General features: G+C 43.5%; 1 protein-coding gene across 3 annotated transcripts in view; it reads right to left on the reverse strand.

The window, feature by feature from the left end:
* Positions 1-18357, reverse strand: part of syne1b (spectrin repeat containing, nuclear envelope 1b) — a 346051-nt gene that overhangs the window by 125379 nt on the left and 202315 nt on the right. For 2 of the 3 annotated variants that reach the window (XM_061894156.1, XM_061894154.1), the window contains 6 exons: positions 13397-13567; positions 13161-13295; positions 12942-13055; positions 10618-10779; positions 7907-8089; positions 2281-2457 (listed from right to left, as the gene is read on the reverse strand). In XM_061894156.1, the coding sequence (XP_061750140.1) occupies positions 2281-2457; positions 7907-8089; positions 10618-10779; positions 12942-13055; positions 13161-13295; positions 13397-13567 (942 nt within the window). The remainder of the gene's footprint in view (positions 1-2280; positions 2458-7906; positions 8090-10617; positions 10780-12941; positions 13056-13160; positions 13296-13396; positions 13568-18357) is intronic. The other variant, XM_061894155.1, reaches the window with a different exon arrangement.

Genomic DNA, 18357 nt, shown 5'->3' on the forward strand with positions numbered 1-18357 from the left:
TGCTTGTTGGCTTCAATCGTGATCCGTAGGCCGTTTTCTTTGAAGATTTGGCATATGCGCTTCTTGGTGTTCTCGCTGCTCCTTGGCGAGGCGCGGCACACTGCCAGTCCATCATCACGGTAAATACCAAGGTTCAGGTTGAGGCTAGCAAGCTGGGAGAGAAGGAAACTCCCAACGATTTTTTCCCACACCTACATATTGCGCTCTACCACGGTATCGAGCACTATTCTCCGGATAATCCAATCAAGACATATATATATATATATATATATATATATCCTTGTCTGATCTTGAATGGGATTGTGCTGAAAATTGTAATTTTCCTGAAGGAACTCTCCTGACGGAATAAATAAAGTACTATCTAATCTAATCTAATCTAATATGTATAAATATATATATATATATATATATGTGTGTTTGTGTATATATATATTTGTATGTGTATAGATATATACACATACATCTATATATATATATATACATATTTATACACATATATACACACGTATATATACATACATCTATATATATACACACACATATATATATATACATATATACATACATATACACATATAATATATATATATATATATATATATATATATATATTTATATACATATATATATACAAACCCCGTTTCCATATAAGTTGGGAAATTGTGTTAGATGTAAATATAAACGGAATACAATGATTTGCAAATCCTTTTCAACCCATATTTAATTGAATGCACTACAAAGACAAGATATTTGATGTTCAAACTCATAAACTTTATTTTTTTTTTGCAAATAATAATTAACTTAGAATTTCATGGCTGCAACAGGTGCCAGAGTAGTTGGGAAAGGGCATGTTCACCACTGTGTTACATCACCTTTTCTTTTAACAACACTCATTAAACGTTTGGGAACTAAGGAAACTAATTGTTGAAGCTTTGAAAGTGGAATTCTTTCCCATTCTTGTTTTATGTAGAGCTTCAGTCGTTCAATAGTCCGAGGTCTCCGCTGTCGTATTTTACGCTTCATAATTTTCGATGGGAGACAAGTCTGGACTGCAGGCGGGCCAGGAAAGTACCCGCACTCTTTTACTACGAGACCACGCTGTTGTAACACGTGGCTTGGCATTGTCTTGCTGAAATAAACAGGGGCGTCCATGATAACGTTGCTTGGATGACAACATATGTTGCTCCAAAACCTGTATGGACCATTCAGCATTAATGGTGCCTTCACAGATGTGTAAGTTACCCATGCCTTGGCCACTAATACACCCCCATACCATCACAGATGCTGGCTTTTGAACTTTGCGCCTATAACAATCCGGATGTTTTTTTTTCCTCTTTGTTCCAGAGGGCACCACGTCCACAGTTTCCAAATATAATTTGAAATGTGGACTCGTCAGACCACAGAACACTTTCCCACTTTGCATCAGTCCATCTTAGATGAGCTCGGGCCCAGAGAAGCCGGCAGCGTTCCTGAGTGTTGTTGATAAATGGCTTTTGCTTTGCATAGTAGAGTTTTAACTTGCACTTATAGATGTAGCAACCAACTGTACTTACTGACAGTGGTTTTATGAAGTGTTCCTGAGCCCATGTGGGGATATCCTTTACACACTGATGTCGGTTTTTGATGCAGTACCGCCTGAGGGCTCAAAGGTCTGTAATATCATCGCTTACGTGCAGTGATTTCTCCAGATTCTCTGAACCTTTAGATTATTTTACGGACCGTAGATGGCAAAATCCCTAAATCCCTTGCAACACCTCGTTGAGAAATGTTGTTCTAAAACTGTTCGACAATTTGCTTACAAATTGGTGACCCTCGCCCCATCCTTGTTTGTAAATTACTGAGCATTTCATGGAATCAGCTTTTATACCCAATCATGGCACCCACCTGTTCCCAATTAGCCTGCACACCTGTGGTATGTTCCAAATAAGTGTTTGATGAGCATTCCTCAACTTCATCAGTATTTATTGCCACCTTTCCCAACATCTTTGTCTCGTGTTGCTGGCATCAAATTATAAAGTTGATGATTATATGCAAAAATAAAAATGTTTATCAGTCTAAACATCAAATATGTTGTCTTTATAGCATATTCAACTGAATATGGGTTGAAAATGATTTGCAAATCATTGTATTCCGTTTATATTTACATCTAACACAATTTCCCAACTCATATGGAAATGGGGTTTGTATTTTATAATGTGCCCCAGACCGTTAAAAAATGAGCTGCAGGCCCCAAAGGACTTCTGGGCCACACTGTGGACACCCCTGACCCAAAGAACTGACCTGACATTCAGTAATCTGCCAGTCCACGTCAGTTTCCTCTCCATGTGTCGCTTCAAGGATGGAAACTGCAGTTTTGCGCGTACGAGACAACCAGCGATCCAGCTCCTCTGCCTGGATTTGATAACGCTGCATAGCCTGTTCCTGGCGTTGGCCCTCCAGGCGCTCACTAGCATGCTCCTGTGGAAAGGACAGTCATCATGGGAACAAAGACTCACATGTTGGAGATCTTCCCTATCACAAAACCACAATGGTGCTTCTTAAAAGTATATCTGAGCTGATAAAAATAGCAGAATACAAAAAGAAGTGGATTTTTGTCTGGTAAAAAGTCCCAAAAGACTGAGAACATGCACACAATAGGATATACGTTGGTATGGATATGGTTTTGAACATCTATACAGATACAAAATGATAGGTCGTATAATCCAGCTACGGGCCATCACCCCTTGTTGCAAGTCTTGGGTTGCATGTTGTAATTTGTATACCATATTTTTCGGACTATAAGTCGCAGTTTTGTTCACAGTTTGGCCGGGGGTCCGACATATACTCCGGAGCGACTTATGTGTGAAATTATTAACACATTATCGTGAAATATTTTCTATCTCATTCGCGGAAAATACGAAGAAAATGTAAGCAGTCGTCACACACACGTCAACCAATAAGAATTTGGCGGGGGAGAGTCATGGCAGAAGTGCATTGTGGGTCATGGAATGCTAAATGCTATATCAGGGGTCGGGAACCTTATTGGCTGAGAGAGCCATGAAAGCCAAATATTTTAAAACGGATTTCTTTGAGAGCCATATCATATTTTCTTAACACTGAATACAACTAAAGGCGTGCATTTTTTAATTAAAACCAACATTTTTAGAGTATAATAAGTCTCTAATTCATTTTAATAACATTGTTATTTCTTGAACAGGTGCGGTAGAAAACGGTTGGATGGATTAACATGCTTGAGAATGTTTTATATTTTGAAAGTTATTTTTAACATCGTGATTAACTGCGGAATTATTCATTACTTATCATGTTAAGCAATGTCAGCAAAGATTTATCTGAGAGCCAGATGTAGTCATCAAAAGAGTCACATCTGGCTCTAGAGCCATAGGTTCCCTACCCCTGTGCTATATGCTATATGCTACTGCCATAGCTATTAAAATGGATGATTTCATCGTTGGCGGTAACTTATAAAAACTGAGAAGGGCTGAACAAAAATGGCAGTGAAAAGGAAATCATGTACTGCAGATTACAAGCTGGACGTAGTGAAATATGCAGCAGAAAACGACAAGAGGAAGCGGCGCATACCTTTGGAGTTGGCAGAGTTGTTTAGAAGCGACATCAAGGAGGAAGATTTCATGGGATTTATCGATTAGGAGTGACAGATTGTTTGGTAAAGGTATAGCATGTTCTATATGTTATAGTTATTTGAATGACTCTTACCATAATATGTTACGTTAACATACCAGGCACCTTCTCAGTTGGTTATTTATGCCTCATATAAAGTACACTTATTCAGCCTGTTGTTCACTATTCTTTATTTATTTTAAATTGCCTTTCAAATGTCTATTCTTGGTGTTGGGTTTTATCAAATACATTTCCCCCAAAAATGCAACTTATACTCCAGTGCGACTTATATATGTTTTTTTCCTTCTTTACTAGGCATTTTTGGCAGGTGCGCCTTATACTCCGGAGCGATTTATAATCCGAAAAATACGGTATATGTAGTTTGCAATGGAGATTTTTTTCTCACTCCAGAATGGGCCCTTTTCAATAGGAGCCCAGTCTGAAATTTACTCTTTTTTTCTCATGCCCCACCAGCGTCTACCTTTTACCGTATTTTTCGGAGTATAAGTCGCTCCGGAGTATAAGTCGCACCTGCCGAAAATGCATAATAAAGAAGGAAAAAAACATATATATATAATTCGCACTGGAGTATAAGTCGCATTTTTGGGGGAAATTTATTTGATAAAACCCAACAGCAAGAATAGACATTTGTAAGGCGATTTAAAATAAATAAATGGTAAATGGGTTGTACTCGTATAGCGCTTTTCTATCCCTTTTTAAGGAGCCCAAAGCGCTTTGACAGTATTTCCACATTCACACACACATTCACACACTGACAGTGGGAGCTGCCATGCAAGGCCCTCACCAGGACCCATCAGGAGCAAGGGTGAAGTGTCCAAGGTAACGTGTGGAGTTCCCCAGGGTTCGGTCCTTGGCCCTGCACTTTTCAGCATCTACATGCTGCCGCTGGGTGACATCATACGCAAATACGGTATTAGCTTTCACTGCTATGCTGATGACACCCAACTCTACATGCCCCTAAAGCCGACCAACACGCCGGACTGTAGTCAGTTGGAAACGTGTCTTAATGAAATTAAACAATGGATGTCCGCTAATTTTTTGCAACTTAACGCCAAAAAAACGGAAATGCTGATTATCGGTCCTGCTAGACACCGACCTCTATTTAATAATACAACTTTAACATTTGACAACCAAATAATAAAACAAGGTTACTCGGTAAAAAATCTGGGTGTTATCTTCGACCCAACTCTCTCCTTTGAGTCACACATTAAAAGAGTTACTAAAACGGCCTTCTTTCATCTCCTTAATATCGCAAAAATTCGCTCCATTTCGTCCACTAAAGACGCTGAGATCATTATCCATGCGTTTGTTACGTCTCGTCTCGATTACTGTAACGTATTATTTTCGGGTCTCCCCATGTCTAGCATTAAAAGATTACAGTTGGTACAAAATGCGGCTGCTAGACTTTTGACAAGAACAAGAAAGTTTGATCACATTACGCCTGTACTGGCTTCCTGTGCACTTAAGATGTGACTTTAAGGTTTTACTACTTACGTATAAAATACTACACGGTCTAGCTCCATCCTATCTTGCCGATTGTATTGTACCAAATGTCCCAGCAAGAAATCTGCGTTCGAAAGACTCCGGCTTATTAGTGATTCCTAAAGCCCAAAAAAAGTCTGCGGGCTATAGAGCGTTTTCCGTTCGGGCTCCAGTACTCTGGAATGCCCTCCCGGTAACAGTTCAAGATGCTACCTCAGTAGAAGCATTTAAGTCTCACATTAAAACTCATCCTTTAAATAGACCCCCTTTTTAGACCAGTTGATCTGCCGCTTCTTTTCTTTTTTCTCCTATGTCCCCCCCTCCCTTGTAGAGGGGGTCCGGTCCGATGACCATGGATGAAGTACTGGCTGTCCAGATTCGAGACCCAGGATGGACCGCTCGTTGTATCGGTTGGGGACATCTCTACGATGCTGATCCGCCTCCGCTTGGGATGGTTTCCTGTGGACGGGACTCTTGCTGCTGTCTTGGATCCGCTTTGAACTGAACTCTCGCGGCTGTGTTGGAGCCACTATGGATTGAACTTTATCAGTATCATGTTAGACCCGCTCGACATCCATTGCTTTCGGTCCCCTAGAGGGGGTGGGGGGTTGCCCACATTTGAGGTCCTCTCCAAGGTTTCTCATAGTCATCATTGTCACTGGCGTCCCACTGGGTGTGAATTTTCCTTGCCCTTATGTGGGTTCTTCCGAGGATGTCGTAGTCGTAGTGGTTTGTACAGTCCTTAGAGACATTTGTGATTTAGGGCTGTATAAAAAAATATTGATTGATTGATTGATTGATTGATTGATTGATTGAATAGACATTTGAAAGGCAATTTAAAATGGTAAATGGGTTGTACTTGTATAGCGCTTATCTACCCCTTTTTAAGGAGCCCAAAGCGCTTTGACAGTATTTCCACATTCACACATACATTCACACACTGACAGCGGGAGCTGCCATGCAAGGCCCTCACCAGGACCCATCAGGAGCAAGGGTGAAGTGCCCAAGGACACAACGGACGTGACTAGGATGGTAGAAGGTGGGGATTGAACTGGTAACCCTCAGATTACTGGCACAGCCACTCTACCAACTTCGCCACGAACAACAGGCTGAATAAGTGTACGTTATATGAGGCATAAATAACCAACTGAGAAGGTGCCTGGTATGTTAACGTAACATATTATGGTAAGAGTCATTCAAATAACTATAACATATAAAACATGCTATACCTTTACCAAACAATCTGTCACTCATAATCGATAAATCCCATGATATCTTATATATCTAGTCTCTTAATTTTAAGGGCAATGGCACTGTGAGGATCTTGTTCCTGGACTTCTCGAGTGCCTTTAATAGCATCCAACCTCGCCTCCTTCAGGACAAGCTCTACAAAATGCGAGTGGACCCCTGCCTGGTTGCCTGGATTTCGAACTACCTCACCGACAGGCCACAGTACGTCAGGCTGAAGAACATCACGTCTGACACTGTGATCAGCAGCACCGGAGTACCGCAGGGAACGGTGCTGGCCCCTCTTCTCTTCACCCTGTACATCTGCCATCGTCGGGTGCATCAGGGACGGCAGAGAGGAGGAGTTTCGGAACCTGGTGAGGGACTTTGTTGTCTGGTGCCACACGAACCTCTTGCAGCTCAATCCGTCAAAGACCAAGGAGCTGGTCATTGACTTTGGGAGGTCGAGTCCACGGTCACAACCTATTGTGATCGAGGGAGTTGAGGTACAGACCGTGGACTCATTCAAGTACCTCGGGGTTTGGGTGGACAATAAGCTGGACTGGACTGTTAACACGGACCACCAGTACAAGAAAGGACAGAGCAGGCTGTACTTCCTCAGGAGACTGCACTCCTTCAGCATTTGTAGAAAACTCCTGTGGATGTACTACCAGTCTGTGGTTGCCAGTGTTCTGTTCTACATGGTAGTGTGCTGGGGGGGGGCAGTACATCTAAGAAGGACAGCTCCAGACTGGAGAAACTGATCAGGCGGGCCGGTTCTACAATCGGAATGAAACTGGACTCACTGGTGACGGTGGCAGAGAAGAGGACTGTGGACAAACTAGTGAGCATCCTGGATGATGCCAGTCACACCCTGCATAGCGTTATCAGTAGCCAGAGAAACCTGTTCAGTGCTAGACTGCTTCATCCCAAGTGCAGGACTAATAGACTCAAGAACTCCTTTGTCCCACACGCCATTAGACTGTACAACTCCTCTCTGGGACGGGGGCCGGGGGGTACTAGGATGACAGGGGATGCAAAACAATAACATGGTCACTACTGCCTACTTTGTCTTGTTATATCCTTATTTTACTGTTATATTGTTATTCCCATTGTTGCTTTTTATTTTTTATTCTTATTGTAATATTTCTCTATTTTGTTTCCTTTTAAACCCCCATTATTTACTTTTTTAAAATTGAACTCAACTCTGTACACTGCTGCTGGAATTTTAATTTTCCCAAAGGAATCAATAAAGTACTATCTATCGATCTATCTTACGTGAATGAGCTAAATAATATTATTTGATATTTTAAGGTAATGTGTTAATAATTTCACACATAAGTCGCTCCCGAGTATAAGTCGCACCCCCGGCCAAACTATGAAAGAAACTGCAACTTATAGTCCGAAAAATACGGTACTCACCTTTTCAACATGAAAAAAATCGATAAATTTATAATCGACAGATAGATCTGCAGCTTTAAATCTTTCAATGGACACCCCCGATTTGAACAACCACAAAGAAAATAGCACGTATTGTATAACACTCTCACATCCACACCTCCAGTAGCTGCTGCCTTCCTGAGACCTTCATGTGGATGGTGGCCATCCTTTCAGCCAGGACTGCCAGAGAAGAGTGCATGGCCAACTGGTCGGCCATGTTGGCGTCGGCCGGGTCGCCGCTGAAGCTCGTCTGCAGCCTGTCGATCTCGTCCTGCACGCTCTGGATCTCCTCGACCAGATCCTGCCAAAGGAAAATGTATTTGGTTTGAACTATTTAGTTCATCAATCAATCAATCAATGTTTACTTATATAGCCCTAAATCACTAGTGTCTCAAAGGGCTGCACAAACCACTACGACATCCTCGGTAGGCCCACATAAAGGCAAGGAAAACTCACACCCAGTGGGACATCGGTGACAATAATGACCCAGTGGGTCATGCAATTAAATATCACAATTGGATACTGAAGACAAATGTAATACTAAATGCACGTAATTAGCAAAATAGTCAAACAGTAAATGAGGAAAATGTGAATGAAGTGACGGTGCATATTTCCATGTAGATGCAGGAAGATGACATACTGTACATATCAGATTCATTTTCCAGTGTAAAATGATTGCACAGCATGAATCTGTGAAAATAAGAATGGATTTTACTGGTGTATGCATTTTTCTAATCAACAAAGTATAGTACTTTGAAATATTGTCCAAAGTATATCTTAGAATATAGCTCTGACAATGCAGAATAGCATCGAATGTGTCCTAGGGCAGGGGTCCCCAACCTTTTTTCCACCAGTGTATGCATTATTTCTACGGACAGCCTTTCTACAAAACCCAAAAGCAGTGAAGTTGTCACGTCGTGTAAATGGTAAATGAAAAAAAAAAATACAATGATTTGCTAATCCTTTTCAATTTATATTCAATTGAATAGACTGCAAAGACAAGATATTTAACGTTCAAACTGGTAAACTTTGTTATGTTTTGCAAATATTAGCTCATTTGGAATTTGATGCCTTTGGCATGTTTCAAAAAAGCTGGCACAGGGGGCAAAAAGACTGAGAAAGTTGAGGAATGCTCATCAAACACTTATTTTGGACATCCCACAGGTGAACGGGCTAATTGGGAACAGGTGGGTGCCATAATTGGGTATAAAAGCGGCTTCCATGAAATGCTCAGTCGTTCACAAACAAGGACGGGGCGAGGGTCACCACTTTGTCAACAAATGCCTGAGAAAATTGTTTAAGAACAACATTTCTCAACTAATTTAAGGGTTTTACTATCTACGGTCTGTAATATCATCAAAAGGTTCAGAGAATCTGGAGAAATTACTGCACAAAAGCGGCAATGCCCGTGATTTTCGATCCCTCAGGCGGTACTGCATCAAAAACTGACATGTGTAAAGTGTGTAAAGGATATCACCACACAGGCTCAGGAACACTTGAGAAAACCACTGTCAGTAACTAGAGTTGGCCTCTACATCTGTAAGTGCAAGTTAAAACTTTCCTATGCAAAACAAAAGCCATTTATCAACAACACCCAGAAACGCCGCCGGCTTTGCAGAGCCCGAGCTCATCTAAGATGGACTGATGCAAAGTGTAAAAGTGTTCTGTGGTCTGACGAGTCCACATTTTGAATTGTTTTTGGAAACTGTGGACGTCGTGTCCTCCGGACCAAAGAGGAAAAGAACCATCCGTACTGTTCTCGGTGCAAAGTGTAAAAGCCAATTTAAATCTCTACTATGCAAAGCCAAAGCCATTTATCAACAACACCCAGAAAAGTGCTCATCTAAGATTGGCTGATGCAAAGAGGAAAAGTGTTTTGTGGTCGGACGAGTCCACATTTCAAATTGTTTTTGGAAACTGGACATTGTTTCCTGTCAGCTAAAGAGGAAAAGAACTATCCGGACTGTTGTCGGTACAAAGTGTAAAAGCCAGCATGTGTGATGGTATGGGGGTGTATTAGTGGCCAAGGCATGGGTAACTTACACATCTGTGAAGGCACCATTAATGCTTAAAGGTACATACTGCTTTTGGAGCAACATATGTTGCCATCCAAGCAACGTCGTTTTCATGGACGCCCCTGCTTATTTCAGCAAGACAATGCCAAGCCAAGTGTTACTACAGTGTTACAACTTCATAGTCAAAGAGTGTGGGTACTAGACTGGCCTGCCTGTAGTCCAGACCTGTCTCCCATTTAAAATATGTGGCGCATTATGAAGCCTAAAATAGCACAACGGAGACCCCGGACTGTTGAACAACTTAAGCTTTACATCAAGCAAAAAATGGGAAAGAATTCCACATGAAAAGCTTAAAAAATGTGCCTTCTCAGTTCCCAAACGTTTACTGAGTGTTGTTAAAAAGAAAAGCCATGTAACACACTGATGAACATGCCCTTTTCCAACTACTTTGGCACGTGTTGCAGCCATGAAATTTTAAGTTCATTATTATTTGCAAAAAAAACCCCAATTTTTTTAGTTCAAACATTAAGTATCTTGTCTTTGCAGTCCATTCAATTGAATATAACTTAATAATAATAATAATAATAGATTTTATTTCTAAAAAAGCACTTTACATCAAGCAAGAATGGGAAAGAATTCCATTTCAAAAATAGGATCCTTGAGGGTGCATGGGAGTTTACCCAACCAGTCTACATGTTTTGTGGGCCATGGTCCCCCGGGAAGTCCCATGGCGAGTGCTCAGAGGGTATGGGGGACTGGACCGCCACAATCAGGCGGTCCATTCCCCCATACTGGGGGAAGACTGTGATCTGACCTCATGGGTTCTCTTGTGACTATCAGGACTTCTATCGGCCTCCAGGGGCTCGCTCAGTCTGGCCTCCAGCGTCTCCATTTTAGCCGAGATGGACTGAAGCGAGGTCTGATACTGCTGCTGCTTCTCCAGAGCTTCGTACAGAGATCTCTGCTTCTCGCTGATCTGTTTGGAGGAGGAAAAAAGCCACCGAATTAGTACCGTATTTTCCGAACTATTTTAAGGTGCACTTAAAAATCCTTTAATTTCCTCAAAAATGGACATGGCCTTATAACCTTTTTGTACGGCATAATTCTGGTTGTGCTTACCGACCTCAAAGTTATTTTATGTGGTACATGGTGTAATGATAAGTGCGACCAGTAGATGGCAGTCAAACATAAGCGATATGCCAGTAAACAACACCAAAACTTTAAATAATCCATTGAAAACACAGAACATTACACACGGCGCTCAATAATCTGTCAAAATGTTTTAGTACGACTTCAGTAAGCAATGAAGCCTCACTGCTTTATGAATTGTTGTGGCATTAAACACACAAGTATTTTTATTAGAGATGTCCGATAATGGCTTTTTTGCCGATATCCGATATTCCGATATTGTCCAACTCTTAATTACCGATTCCAATATAACCCATACCGGTATATACAGAGGTGGAATGAACACATTATTAGGCCTAATTTTGTTGTGATGCCCCACTGTAAGCATTAAACAATGTAACAAGGTTTTCCAAAATAAATCAACTCAAGTTATGTAAAAAAATGCAAACATGGCACTGCCATATTTATTATTGAAGTCACAAAGTGCATTATTTTGTTTAACATGCCTCAAAACAGCAGCTTGGAATTTGGGACATGCTCTCCCTGAGAGAGCATGAGGAGGTTGAGGTGGGGTGTAGGGGATAGGAGGGGGTGGGGGGGTATATTCTAGGGATTCTGAGTATTTGCTCTGTTGTGTTACGGTGCGAAATGTGTTTGTCATTCTTGTTTGGTGTGGGTTCCCAGTGTGGCGTATATTTGTAACAATATTAAAGTTGTTTATACGGCCACCTTCAGTGTGACCTGTATGGCTGTTGACTAAGTATGCGTTGCATTCACTTACGGGTGTGTGAAAAGCTGTAGGTATTATGTGATAGTCCATAGTGGGTCTAACATAATAGTGAGAGTCCAGCCCATAGTGGATATAACATAATAAAGACAGTCCAGTCCATTTGTGGATCTAACATAATAGTGACAGTCTAGTCCATAGTGGATCTAATATAATAGTGAGAGTCCAGTCTATAGTGGATCTAACATAATAGTGTGAGAGTCCAGTCCATAGTAAATCTAACATAATAGTGTGAGAGTCCAGTCCATGGTAGATCTAACATAATAGTGTGAGAGTCCAGTCCACAGTGGATCTAACATAATAGTGTGAGAGTCTAGTCCATAGTGGATCTAACATAATCGTGAGAGCCCAGTCCATAGTGGATCCAACATAATAGTGAGAATCCAGTCCATAGTGGATCCAACACAATAGTGAGAGTCCAGTCCATAGTGGATCTAACATAATAGTGAGAGTCCAATCCTTAGTGGATCTAACATAATAGTGTGGGAGTCCAATCCGTAGTGGATCTAACATAATAGTGAGAGTCCAGTCCATAGTGGATCTAACATAAAAGTGTGAGAGTCCAGTCCATAGTGGATCTAACATAATAGTGAGAGTCCAGTCCATAGTGGATCCAACATAATAGTGTGAGAGTCCAGTCCATAGTGGATCTAACATAATAGTGAGAGTCCAGTCCATAGTGGATCCAACATAATAGTGAGAGTCCAGTCCATAGTGGATCCAACATAATAGTGAGAGTCCAGTCCATGGTGGGGCCAACATAATAGTGAGAGTCCAGTCCATAGTGGGTGTAACATAATAGTAAGAGTCCAGTCCATAGTGGATCTAACATAATAGTGAGAGTCCAGTCCATGGTGGGGCCAACATAATAGTGAGAGTCCAGTCCATGGTGGGGCTAGCAGGATATTTATGTAGCGCTTTTACATAGTGAAAGCCAATATCTAAGTTCCATTTAAAGCAGTGTGGGTGGCACTGGGAGCAGCCGGGTCAAGTGACTTGCCCAAGGGCACAACGGCAGCGACTAGGATGGCGGAAGCGGGGATCGAACCTGGAACCCTCAAGTTGCTGGCACGGCCACTCTACCAACCGAGCTATAACCCGCTGCTCCTTTTGTATGAAAATAGACCTGACTAGACCCGCTCCTCAGCAGTCCGCCCTATGGTCCAGAAAGTAGGGTAACTCCCATGCATGGCTTGGGCTAGTATTGTTGCGATGGTACGTACCACGTTCTTTAACGTCTCCCAGGAGCGCTGCAGGTCATCCAAGTTGGCCACGGACTCAAACGTGGGGTCGTACAACTCTTGGACTGGAGCTCTTTTTAGCGCACCGCTTCCAGCCTGAGAAAAGAATACATAAGTGGGTTTTTTTTAGACTGGTTATTGCAGCAAGCCTGGAGAAAAGCCGGGACTTCAATGCAAAGGCGGAAAAGAGAGGACAGATACCTCGGCGGCCTCACTAAGAGCCAGTGGGGAAGGAGAGCGACACACAGGGGGGGAGAAGACCTCGCTGCTGGTGCCCTCCTCCCCAGACTCCTCAGTGACAGGAGACAGGAGAGCGTGGCAGCGACCGGCGGTCATCTGACAAAAACATGCAAGGGAGGAAGGAAGAGAGCAGACGTGCCAGTGAAGGAAGCGTAGAGGCGGCGGCCAAAGAAGTAGACGTCATTCAGAAAATATACCATCACAGCCTGGGCCGAGGCCATCTTCTCCGCTTCCAGCTCGGGCAGACCCTCCACGTCGCTGACCGTCAGCAGCAAGGTGGCGTGCTTGGCCTTCACGGCCAACATCTTGCATTTGGAGTTGAGCGAAGCTATCTGCTCCTGGTAGCCTTTAATCTTCTGGGCCAGCTCCTGTTATTTCAGGAAAAAGATGTTCAAAGTCAAACATTGAAAATGTACGCTGTTGTGTTTGTGGGTTTGTTTATGTGTTTTGGATGGGAGGCTAAGTTTAAGTAAAACTGAGTTGAGTATCAGCAGTCTAAAACCGAAGTGTCTCTTTAAGAGAGGCGTGTACCCTTAGCCCAGCTGATCGGCGTTAGGACTGTTAAATGGCGTTGCAGTTCATTCAGTCTGTACTCAGGCTCAAGCCGGTGTGCAGACACTAGGTAAGTTCCCGTTTGCCTTCTTTTATGTTGTACGCTGTCACCATGTTGTGTCCGCTGCTTTTAAACTCCACTATAGTGCTTCACGGTGGCAGAGGGGTTAGTGCGTCTGCCTCACAATACGAAGCTCCTGCAGTCCTGGGTTCAAATCCAGGCTCGGGATCTTTCTGTGTGGAGTTTGCATGTTCTCCCCGTGACTGCGTGGGTTCCCCCCCGGGTACTCCGGCTTCCTCCCACTTCCAAAGACATGCACCAAAACGGCCTTCTTTCATCTCCGTAATATCGCTAAAATTCGCTCCATTCTGTCCACTAAAGACGCTGAGATCATTATCCATGCGTTTGTTACGTCTCGTCTCGATTACTGTAACGTATTATTTTCGGGTCTCCCCATGTCTAGCATTAAAAGATTACAGTTGGTACAAAATGCGGCTGCTAGACTTTTGACAAGAACAAGAAAGTTTGATCACATTACGCCTGTACTGGCTCACCTGCACTGGCTTCCTGTGCACTTAAGATGTGACTTTAAGGTTTTACTACTTACGTATAAAATACTACACGGTCTAGCTCCAGCCTATCTTGCCGATTGTATTGTACCATATGTCCCGGCAAGAAATCTGCCTTCAAAGGACTCCGGCTTATTAGTGATTCCTAGAGCCCAAAAAAAGTCTGCGGGCTATAGAGCGTTTTCCGTTCGGGCTCCAGTACTCTGGAATGCCCTCCCGGTAACAGTTCGAGATGCTACCTCAGTAGAAGCATTTAAGTCTCACCTTAAAACTCATCTGTATACTCTAGCCTTTAAATAGACCTCCTGTTTAGACCAGTTGATCTGCCGCTTCTTTTCTTTCTCCTATGTCCCCCCCTCCCTTGTGGAGGGGGTCCGGTCCGATGACCATGGATGAAGTACTGGCTGTCCAGAGTCGAGACCCAGGATGGACCGCTCGTCGGGACCCAGGATGGGTGTATCGGTTGGGGACATCTCTACGCTGCTGATCCGCTTGAGATGATTTCCTGTGGACGGGACTCTCGCTGCTGTCTTGGATCCGCTTGAACTGAACTCTCGCGGCTGTGTTGGAGCCACTATGGATTGAACTTTCACAGTATCATGTTAGACCCGCTCGACATCCATTGCTTTCGGTCCCCTAGAGGGGGGGGGGTTGCCCACATCTGAGGTCCTCTCCAAGGTTTCTCATAGTCAGCATTGTCACTGGCGTCCCACTGGATGTGAATTCTCCCTGCCCACTGGGTGTGAGTTTTCCTTGCCCTTTTGTGGGTTCTTCCGAGGATGTTGTAGTTGTAATGAGTTGTGCAGTCCTTTGAGACATTTGTGATTTGGGGCTATATAAATAAACATTGATTGATTGATTGATTGATTCTTTTATGTTGTACGCTGTCACCATGTTGTGTCCGCTGCTTTTAAACTCCACTATAGCGCTTCACGGTGGCAGAGGGGTTAGTGCGTCTGCCTCACAATACGAAGCTCCTGCAGTCCTGGGTTCAAATCCAGGCTCGGGATCTTTCTGTGTGGAGTTTGCATGTTCTCCCCGTGAATGCGTGGGTTCCCCCCCGGGTACTCTGGCTTCCTCCCACCTCCAAAGACATGCACCTGGGGATAGGTTGATTGGCAACACTAAATTGGCCCGAGTGTGAATGTTGTCTGTCTATCTGTGTTGGCCCTGCGATGAGGTGGCGACTTGTCCAGGATGTACCCTGCCTTCCGCCCGATTGTAGCTGAGATAGGCGCCAGTGCCCCCCGCGACCCCAAAAGGGAATAAGCGGTAACAAGTTAAATGTGTTTAATGATAATACAAGCCTGTGTAACACATATAGATGTCTTTCTTTCACAAAGACAAGAATATAAGTTGGTGTATTACCTGATTCTGATGACTTGCATTGATTGGAATCAGACAGTAATGATGATAACGCCCACATTTTCAAATGGAGGAGAAAAAAAGTTGTCCTTTCTGTACAATACCACATGAAAGTGGTTGGTTTTTGGCATCTAATTTATCCAGCTTCCATACACTTTACAAGAAAAACATTGGCGGCAAATTCCGTAGCTTGCTTGATTGACATTCACGGCACCCGAGGGTCTTGTGAGATGACGCTGGCTGCTGCCAGTTCATTATTATGAAAAAATGACAGAGAGGAAGGCGAGAAACACTTTTTATTTCAACAGACTTTCGCGCCGTCCCTTCCGTCAAAACTCTAAAGGCCGACTGCACATTTCCTATCTTCACAATAAAAGCCCTGCTTCATGCTGCCTGCGCTAACAAAATAAGAGTCTCGGAAAGCTGGCCTGCACATCACTTGTGCACGCCAGTTTTCTGAGGGATCGCTTGTGCACGCCAGTTTTCCGAGACTCTGTATTTAGTTAGCGCAGGCAGCGTGAAGCAGGGCTTTTATTGTGAAGATAGGAAATGTGCAGTCGGCCTTTAGAGTTCTGACGGAAGGTACGGCGCGAGAGTCTGTTGAAATAAAAAGTGTTTCTCGCCTTCCTCTCGGTCATATTTTCATAATAAAGATCTTGCAGCAGCCAGCGTCATCTCACAAGACCCTCCGGTACCGTGAATGTCATTTAAGTGACGTCTTGGTGAAGATTGATGATCACTAATTTTTAGGTCTATTTTTTTTAAAAGCCTGGCTGGAGATCGACTGACACACCCCCCGCGGTCGACTGGTAGCTCGCGATCGACGTAATGGGCACCCCTGCTCTAGAGCATGGGTGTCAAACTCTGGCCCGCGGGCCAAATTTGAGACAATATTAAATCAACATTAGAGCTGGCCCGCCGGTATTATACAGCGGCGGTGCATTCACCGCTAATTCTAATACTTGCCAACTCTCACGATTTTCCCAGGAGACTCCCGAATTTCAGTCTCCCCCGTCCCCCCTGAAAATCTACCGGGGCAACCATTCTCCTGAATTTCTCCCGATTTCCACTCGGACAACAATATCGGTGGCGCGCCTTAAAGGTACTGCTTTAAGTGTCCCCTACAACCTGTCGTCATGTCCGCTTTTCCGCCATACAATCAGCGTGCCGCCCCAGTCACGTAATATATGCGGATTCTACACACACACACAAGTGAATGCAAGGCATACTTGGTCAACAGCCATACAGGTCACACTGAGGGTGGCCGTATAAACAACTTTAACACTGTTACAAATATCCACCACACTGTGAACCCACACCAAACAAGAATGACAAACACGTTTCGGGTGAACATCCGCACTGTAACACAACATGAACATAACAGAACAAATACCCAGACCCCCTTGCAGCACTAACTCTTTCGGGACGCTACAATATACACCCCTGCTACCAACAGAACTCGATTTTGCATGTCACTATAAAGTTATGTAATCCTTGCCTGTTCAACATTCAATGCAAAACTTGTTTGGGTCCCTATTAAAAGGTTAAGTTGTTCAACTTTGGCCCACGGCTTTGTTCAGTTTAGAATTTTGGCCCACTCTGTATTTGAGTTTGACACCCCTGATCTAGAGCCATAGGTTCCCTACCCCTGTCCAAGAGAAACCCTATAAAAACAAAAATATATTTTTTCCCCATCTTTTTCTATATTCATGCATTTTTGAAAAGCTCCATGGGCTTCACGGTGGCAGAGGGGTTAGTGCGTCTGCCTCACAATACGAAGCTCCTGCAGTCCTGGGTTCAAATCCAGGCTCGGGATCTTTCTGTGTGGAGTTTGCATGTTCTCCCCGTGACTGCGTGGGTTCCCTCCGGGTACTCCGGCTTCCTCCCACTTCCAAAGACATGCACCTGGGGATAGGTTGATTGGCAACACTAAATGGTCCCTATTGTGTGAATGTGAGTGTGAATGTTGTCTGTCTATCTGTGTTGGCCCTGCGATGAGGTGGCGACTTGTCCAGGGTGTACCCCGCCTTCCGCCCGATTGTAGCTGAGATAGGCACCAGCGCCCCCCGCGACCCCGAAAGGGAATAAGCGGTAGAAAATGGATGGATGGATGGATTGAAAAGCTCCAGGGAGCCACTAAAGCACTGCATGCGGCTCCAGAGCTGCAGGTTGCAGACCCCTGGTCTAGACTCTTACGTGAATGAGCTAAATAGTATTATTTGATATTTTACGGGAATGTGTTAATAATTTCACACAGAAGTCGCTCCTGAGTATAAGTCGCACCCCTGGCCAAACTATGAAAAATACTGTGACTTATAGTCCAAAAAACACGGTATATATTAACTAGAAAGTTTCTGCAAACAATTTGATGGGCCTGCTGACTGTGCTGTAAACCTCTGGCTCAGGTTTGATTGAAGTTAAAATGATAGTATAAATCAGGGGTCGGGAACCTTTTTGGCTGAGAGAGCCAAATATTTTAAAATGTATTTCCATAAGAGCCATATAATGTTTTTTTTAACACTGAACACAACTAATCACGTACATTTTTAAGTAAAACCAACATTTCTAGAGTATAATAAGTCTGTTATTCTCTGTAATAACATTGTTATTCTGAAGCTAACTGTGGAGGGGGTGTGGCCTGCGGGCCTGCAGCGAAGCGGAGTAGGCCAGG

The sequence above is a fragment of the Nerophis ophidion genome, linkage group LG03 (assembly GCF_033978795.1).
Source record: "Nerophis ophidion isolate RoL-2023_Sa linkage group LG03, RoL_Noph_v1.0, whole genome shotgun sequence".
Classification (NCBI taxonomy): Eukaryota; Metazoa; Chordata; class Actinopteri; order Syngnathiformes; family Syngnathidae; genus Nerophis; species Nerophis ophidion.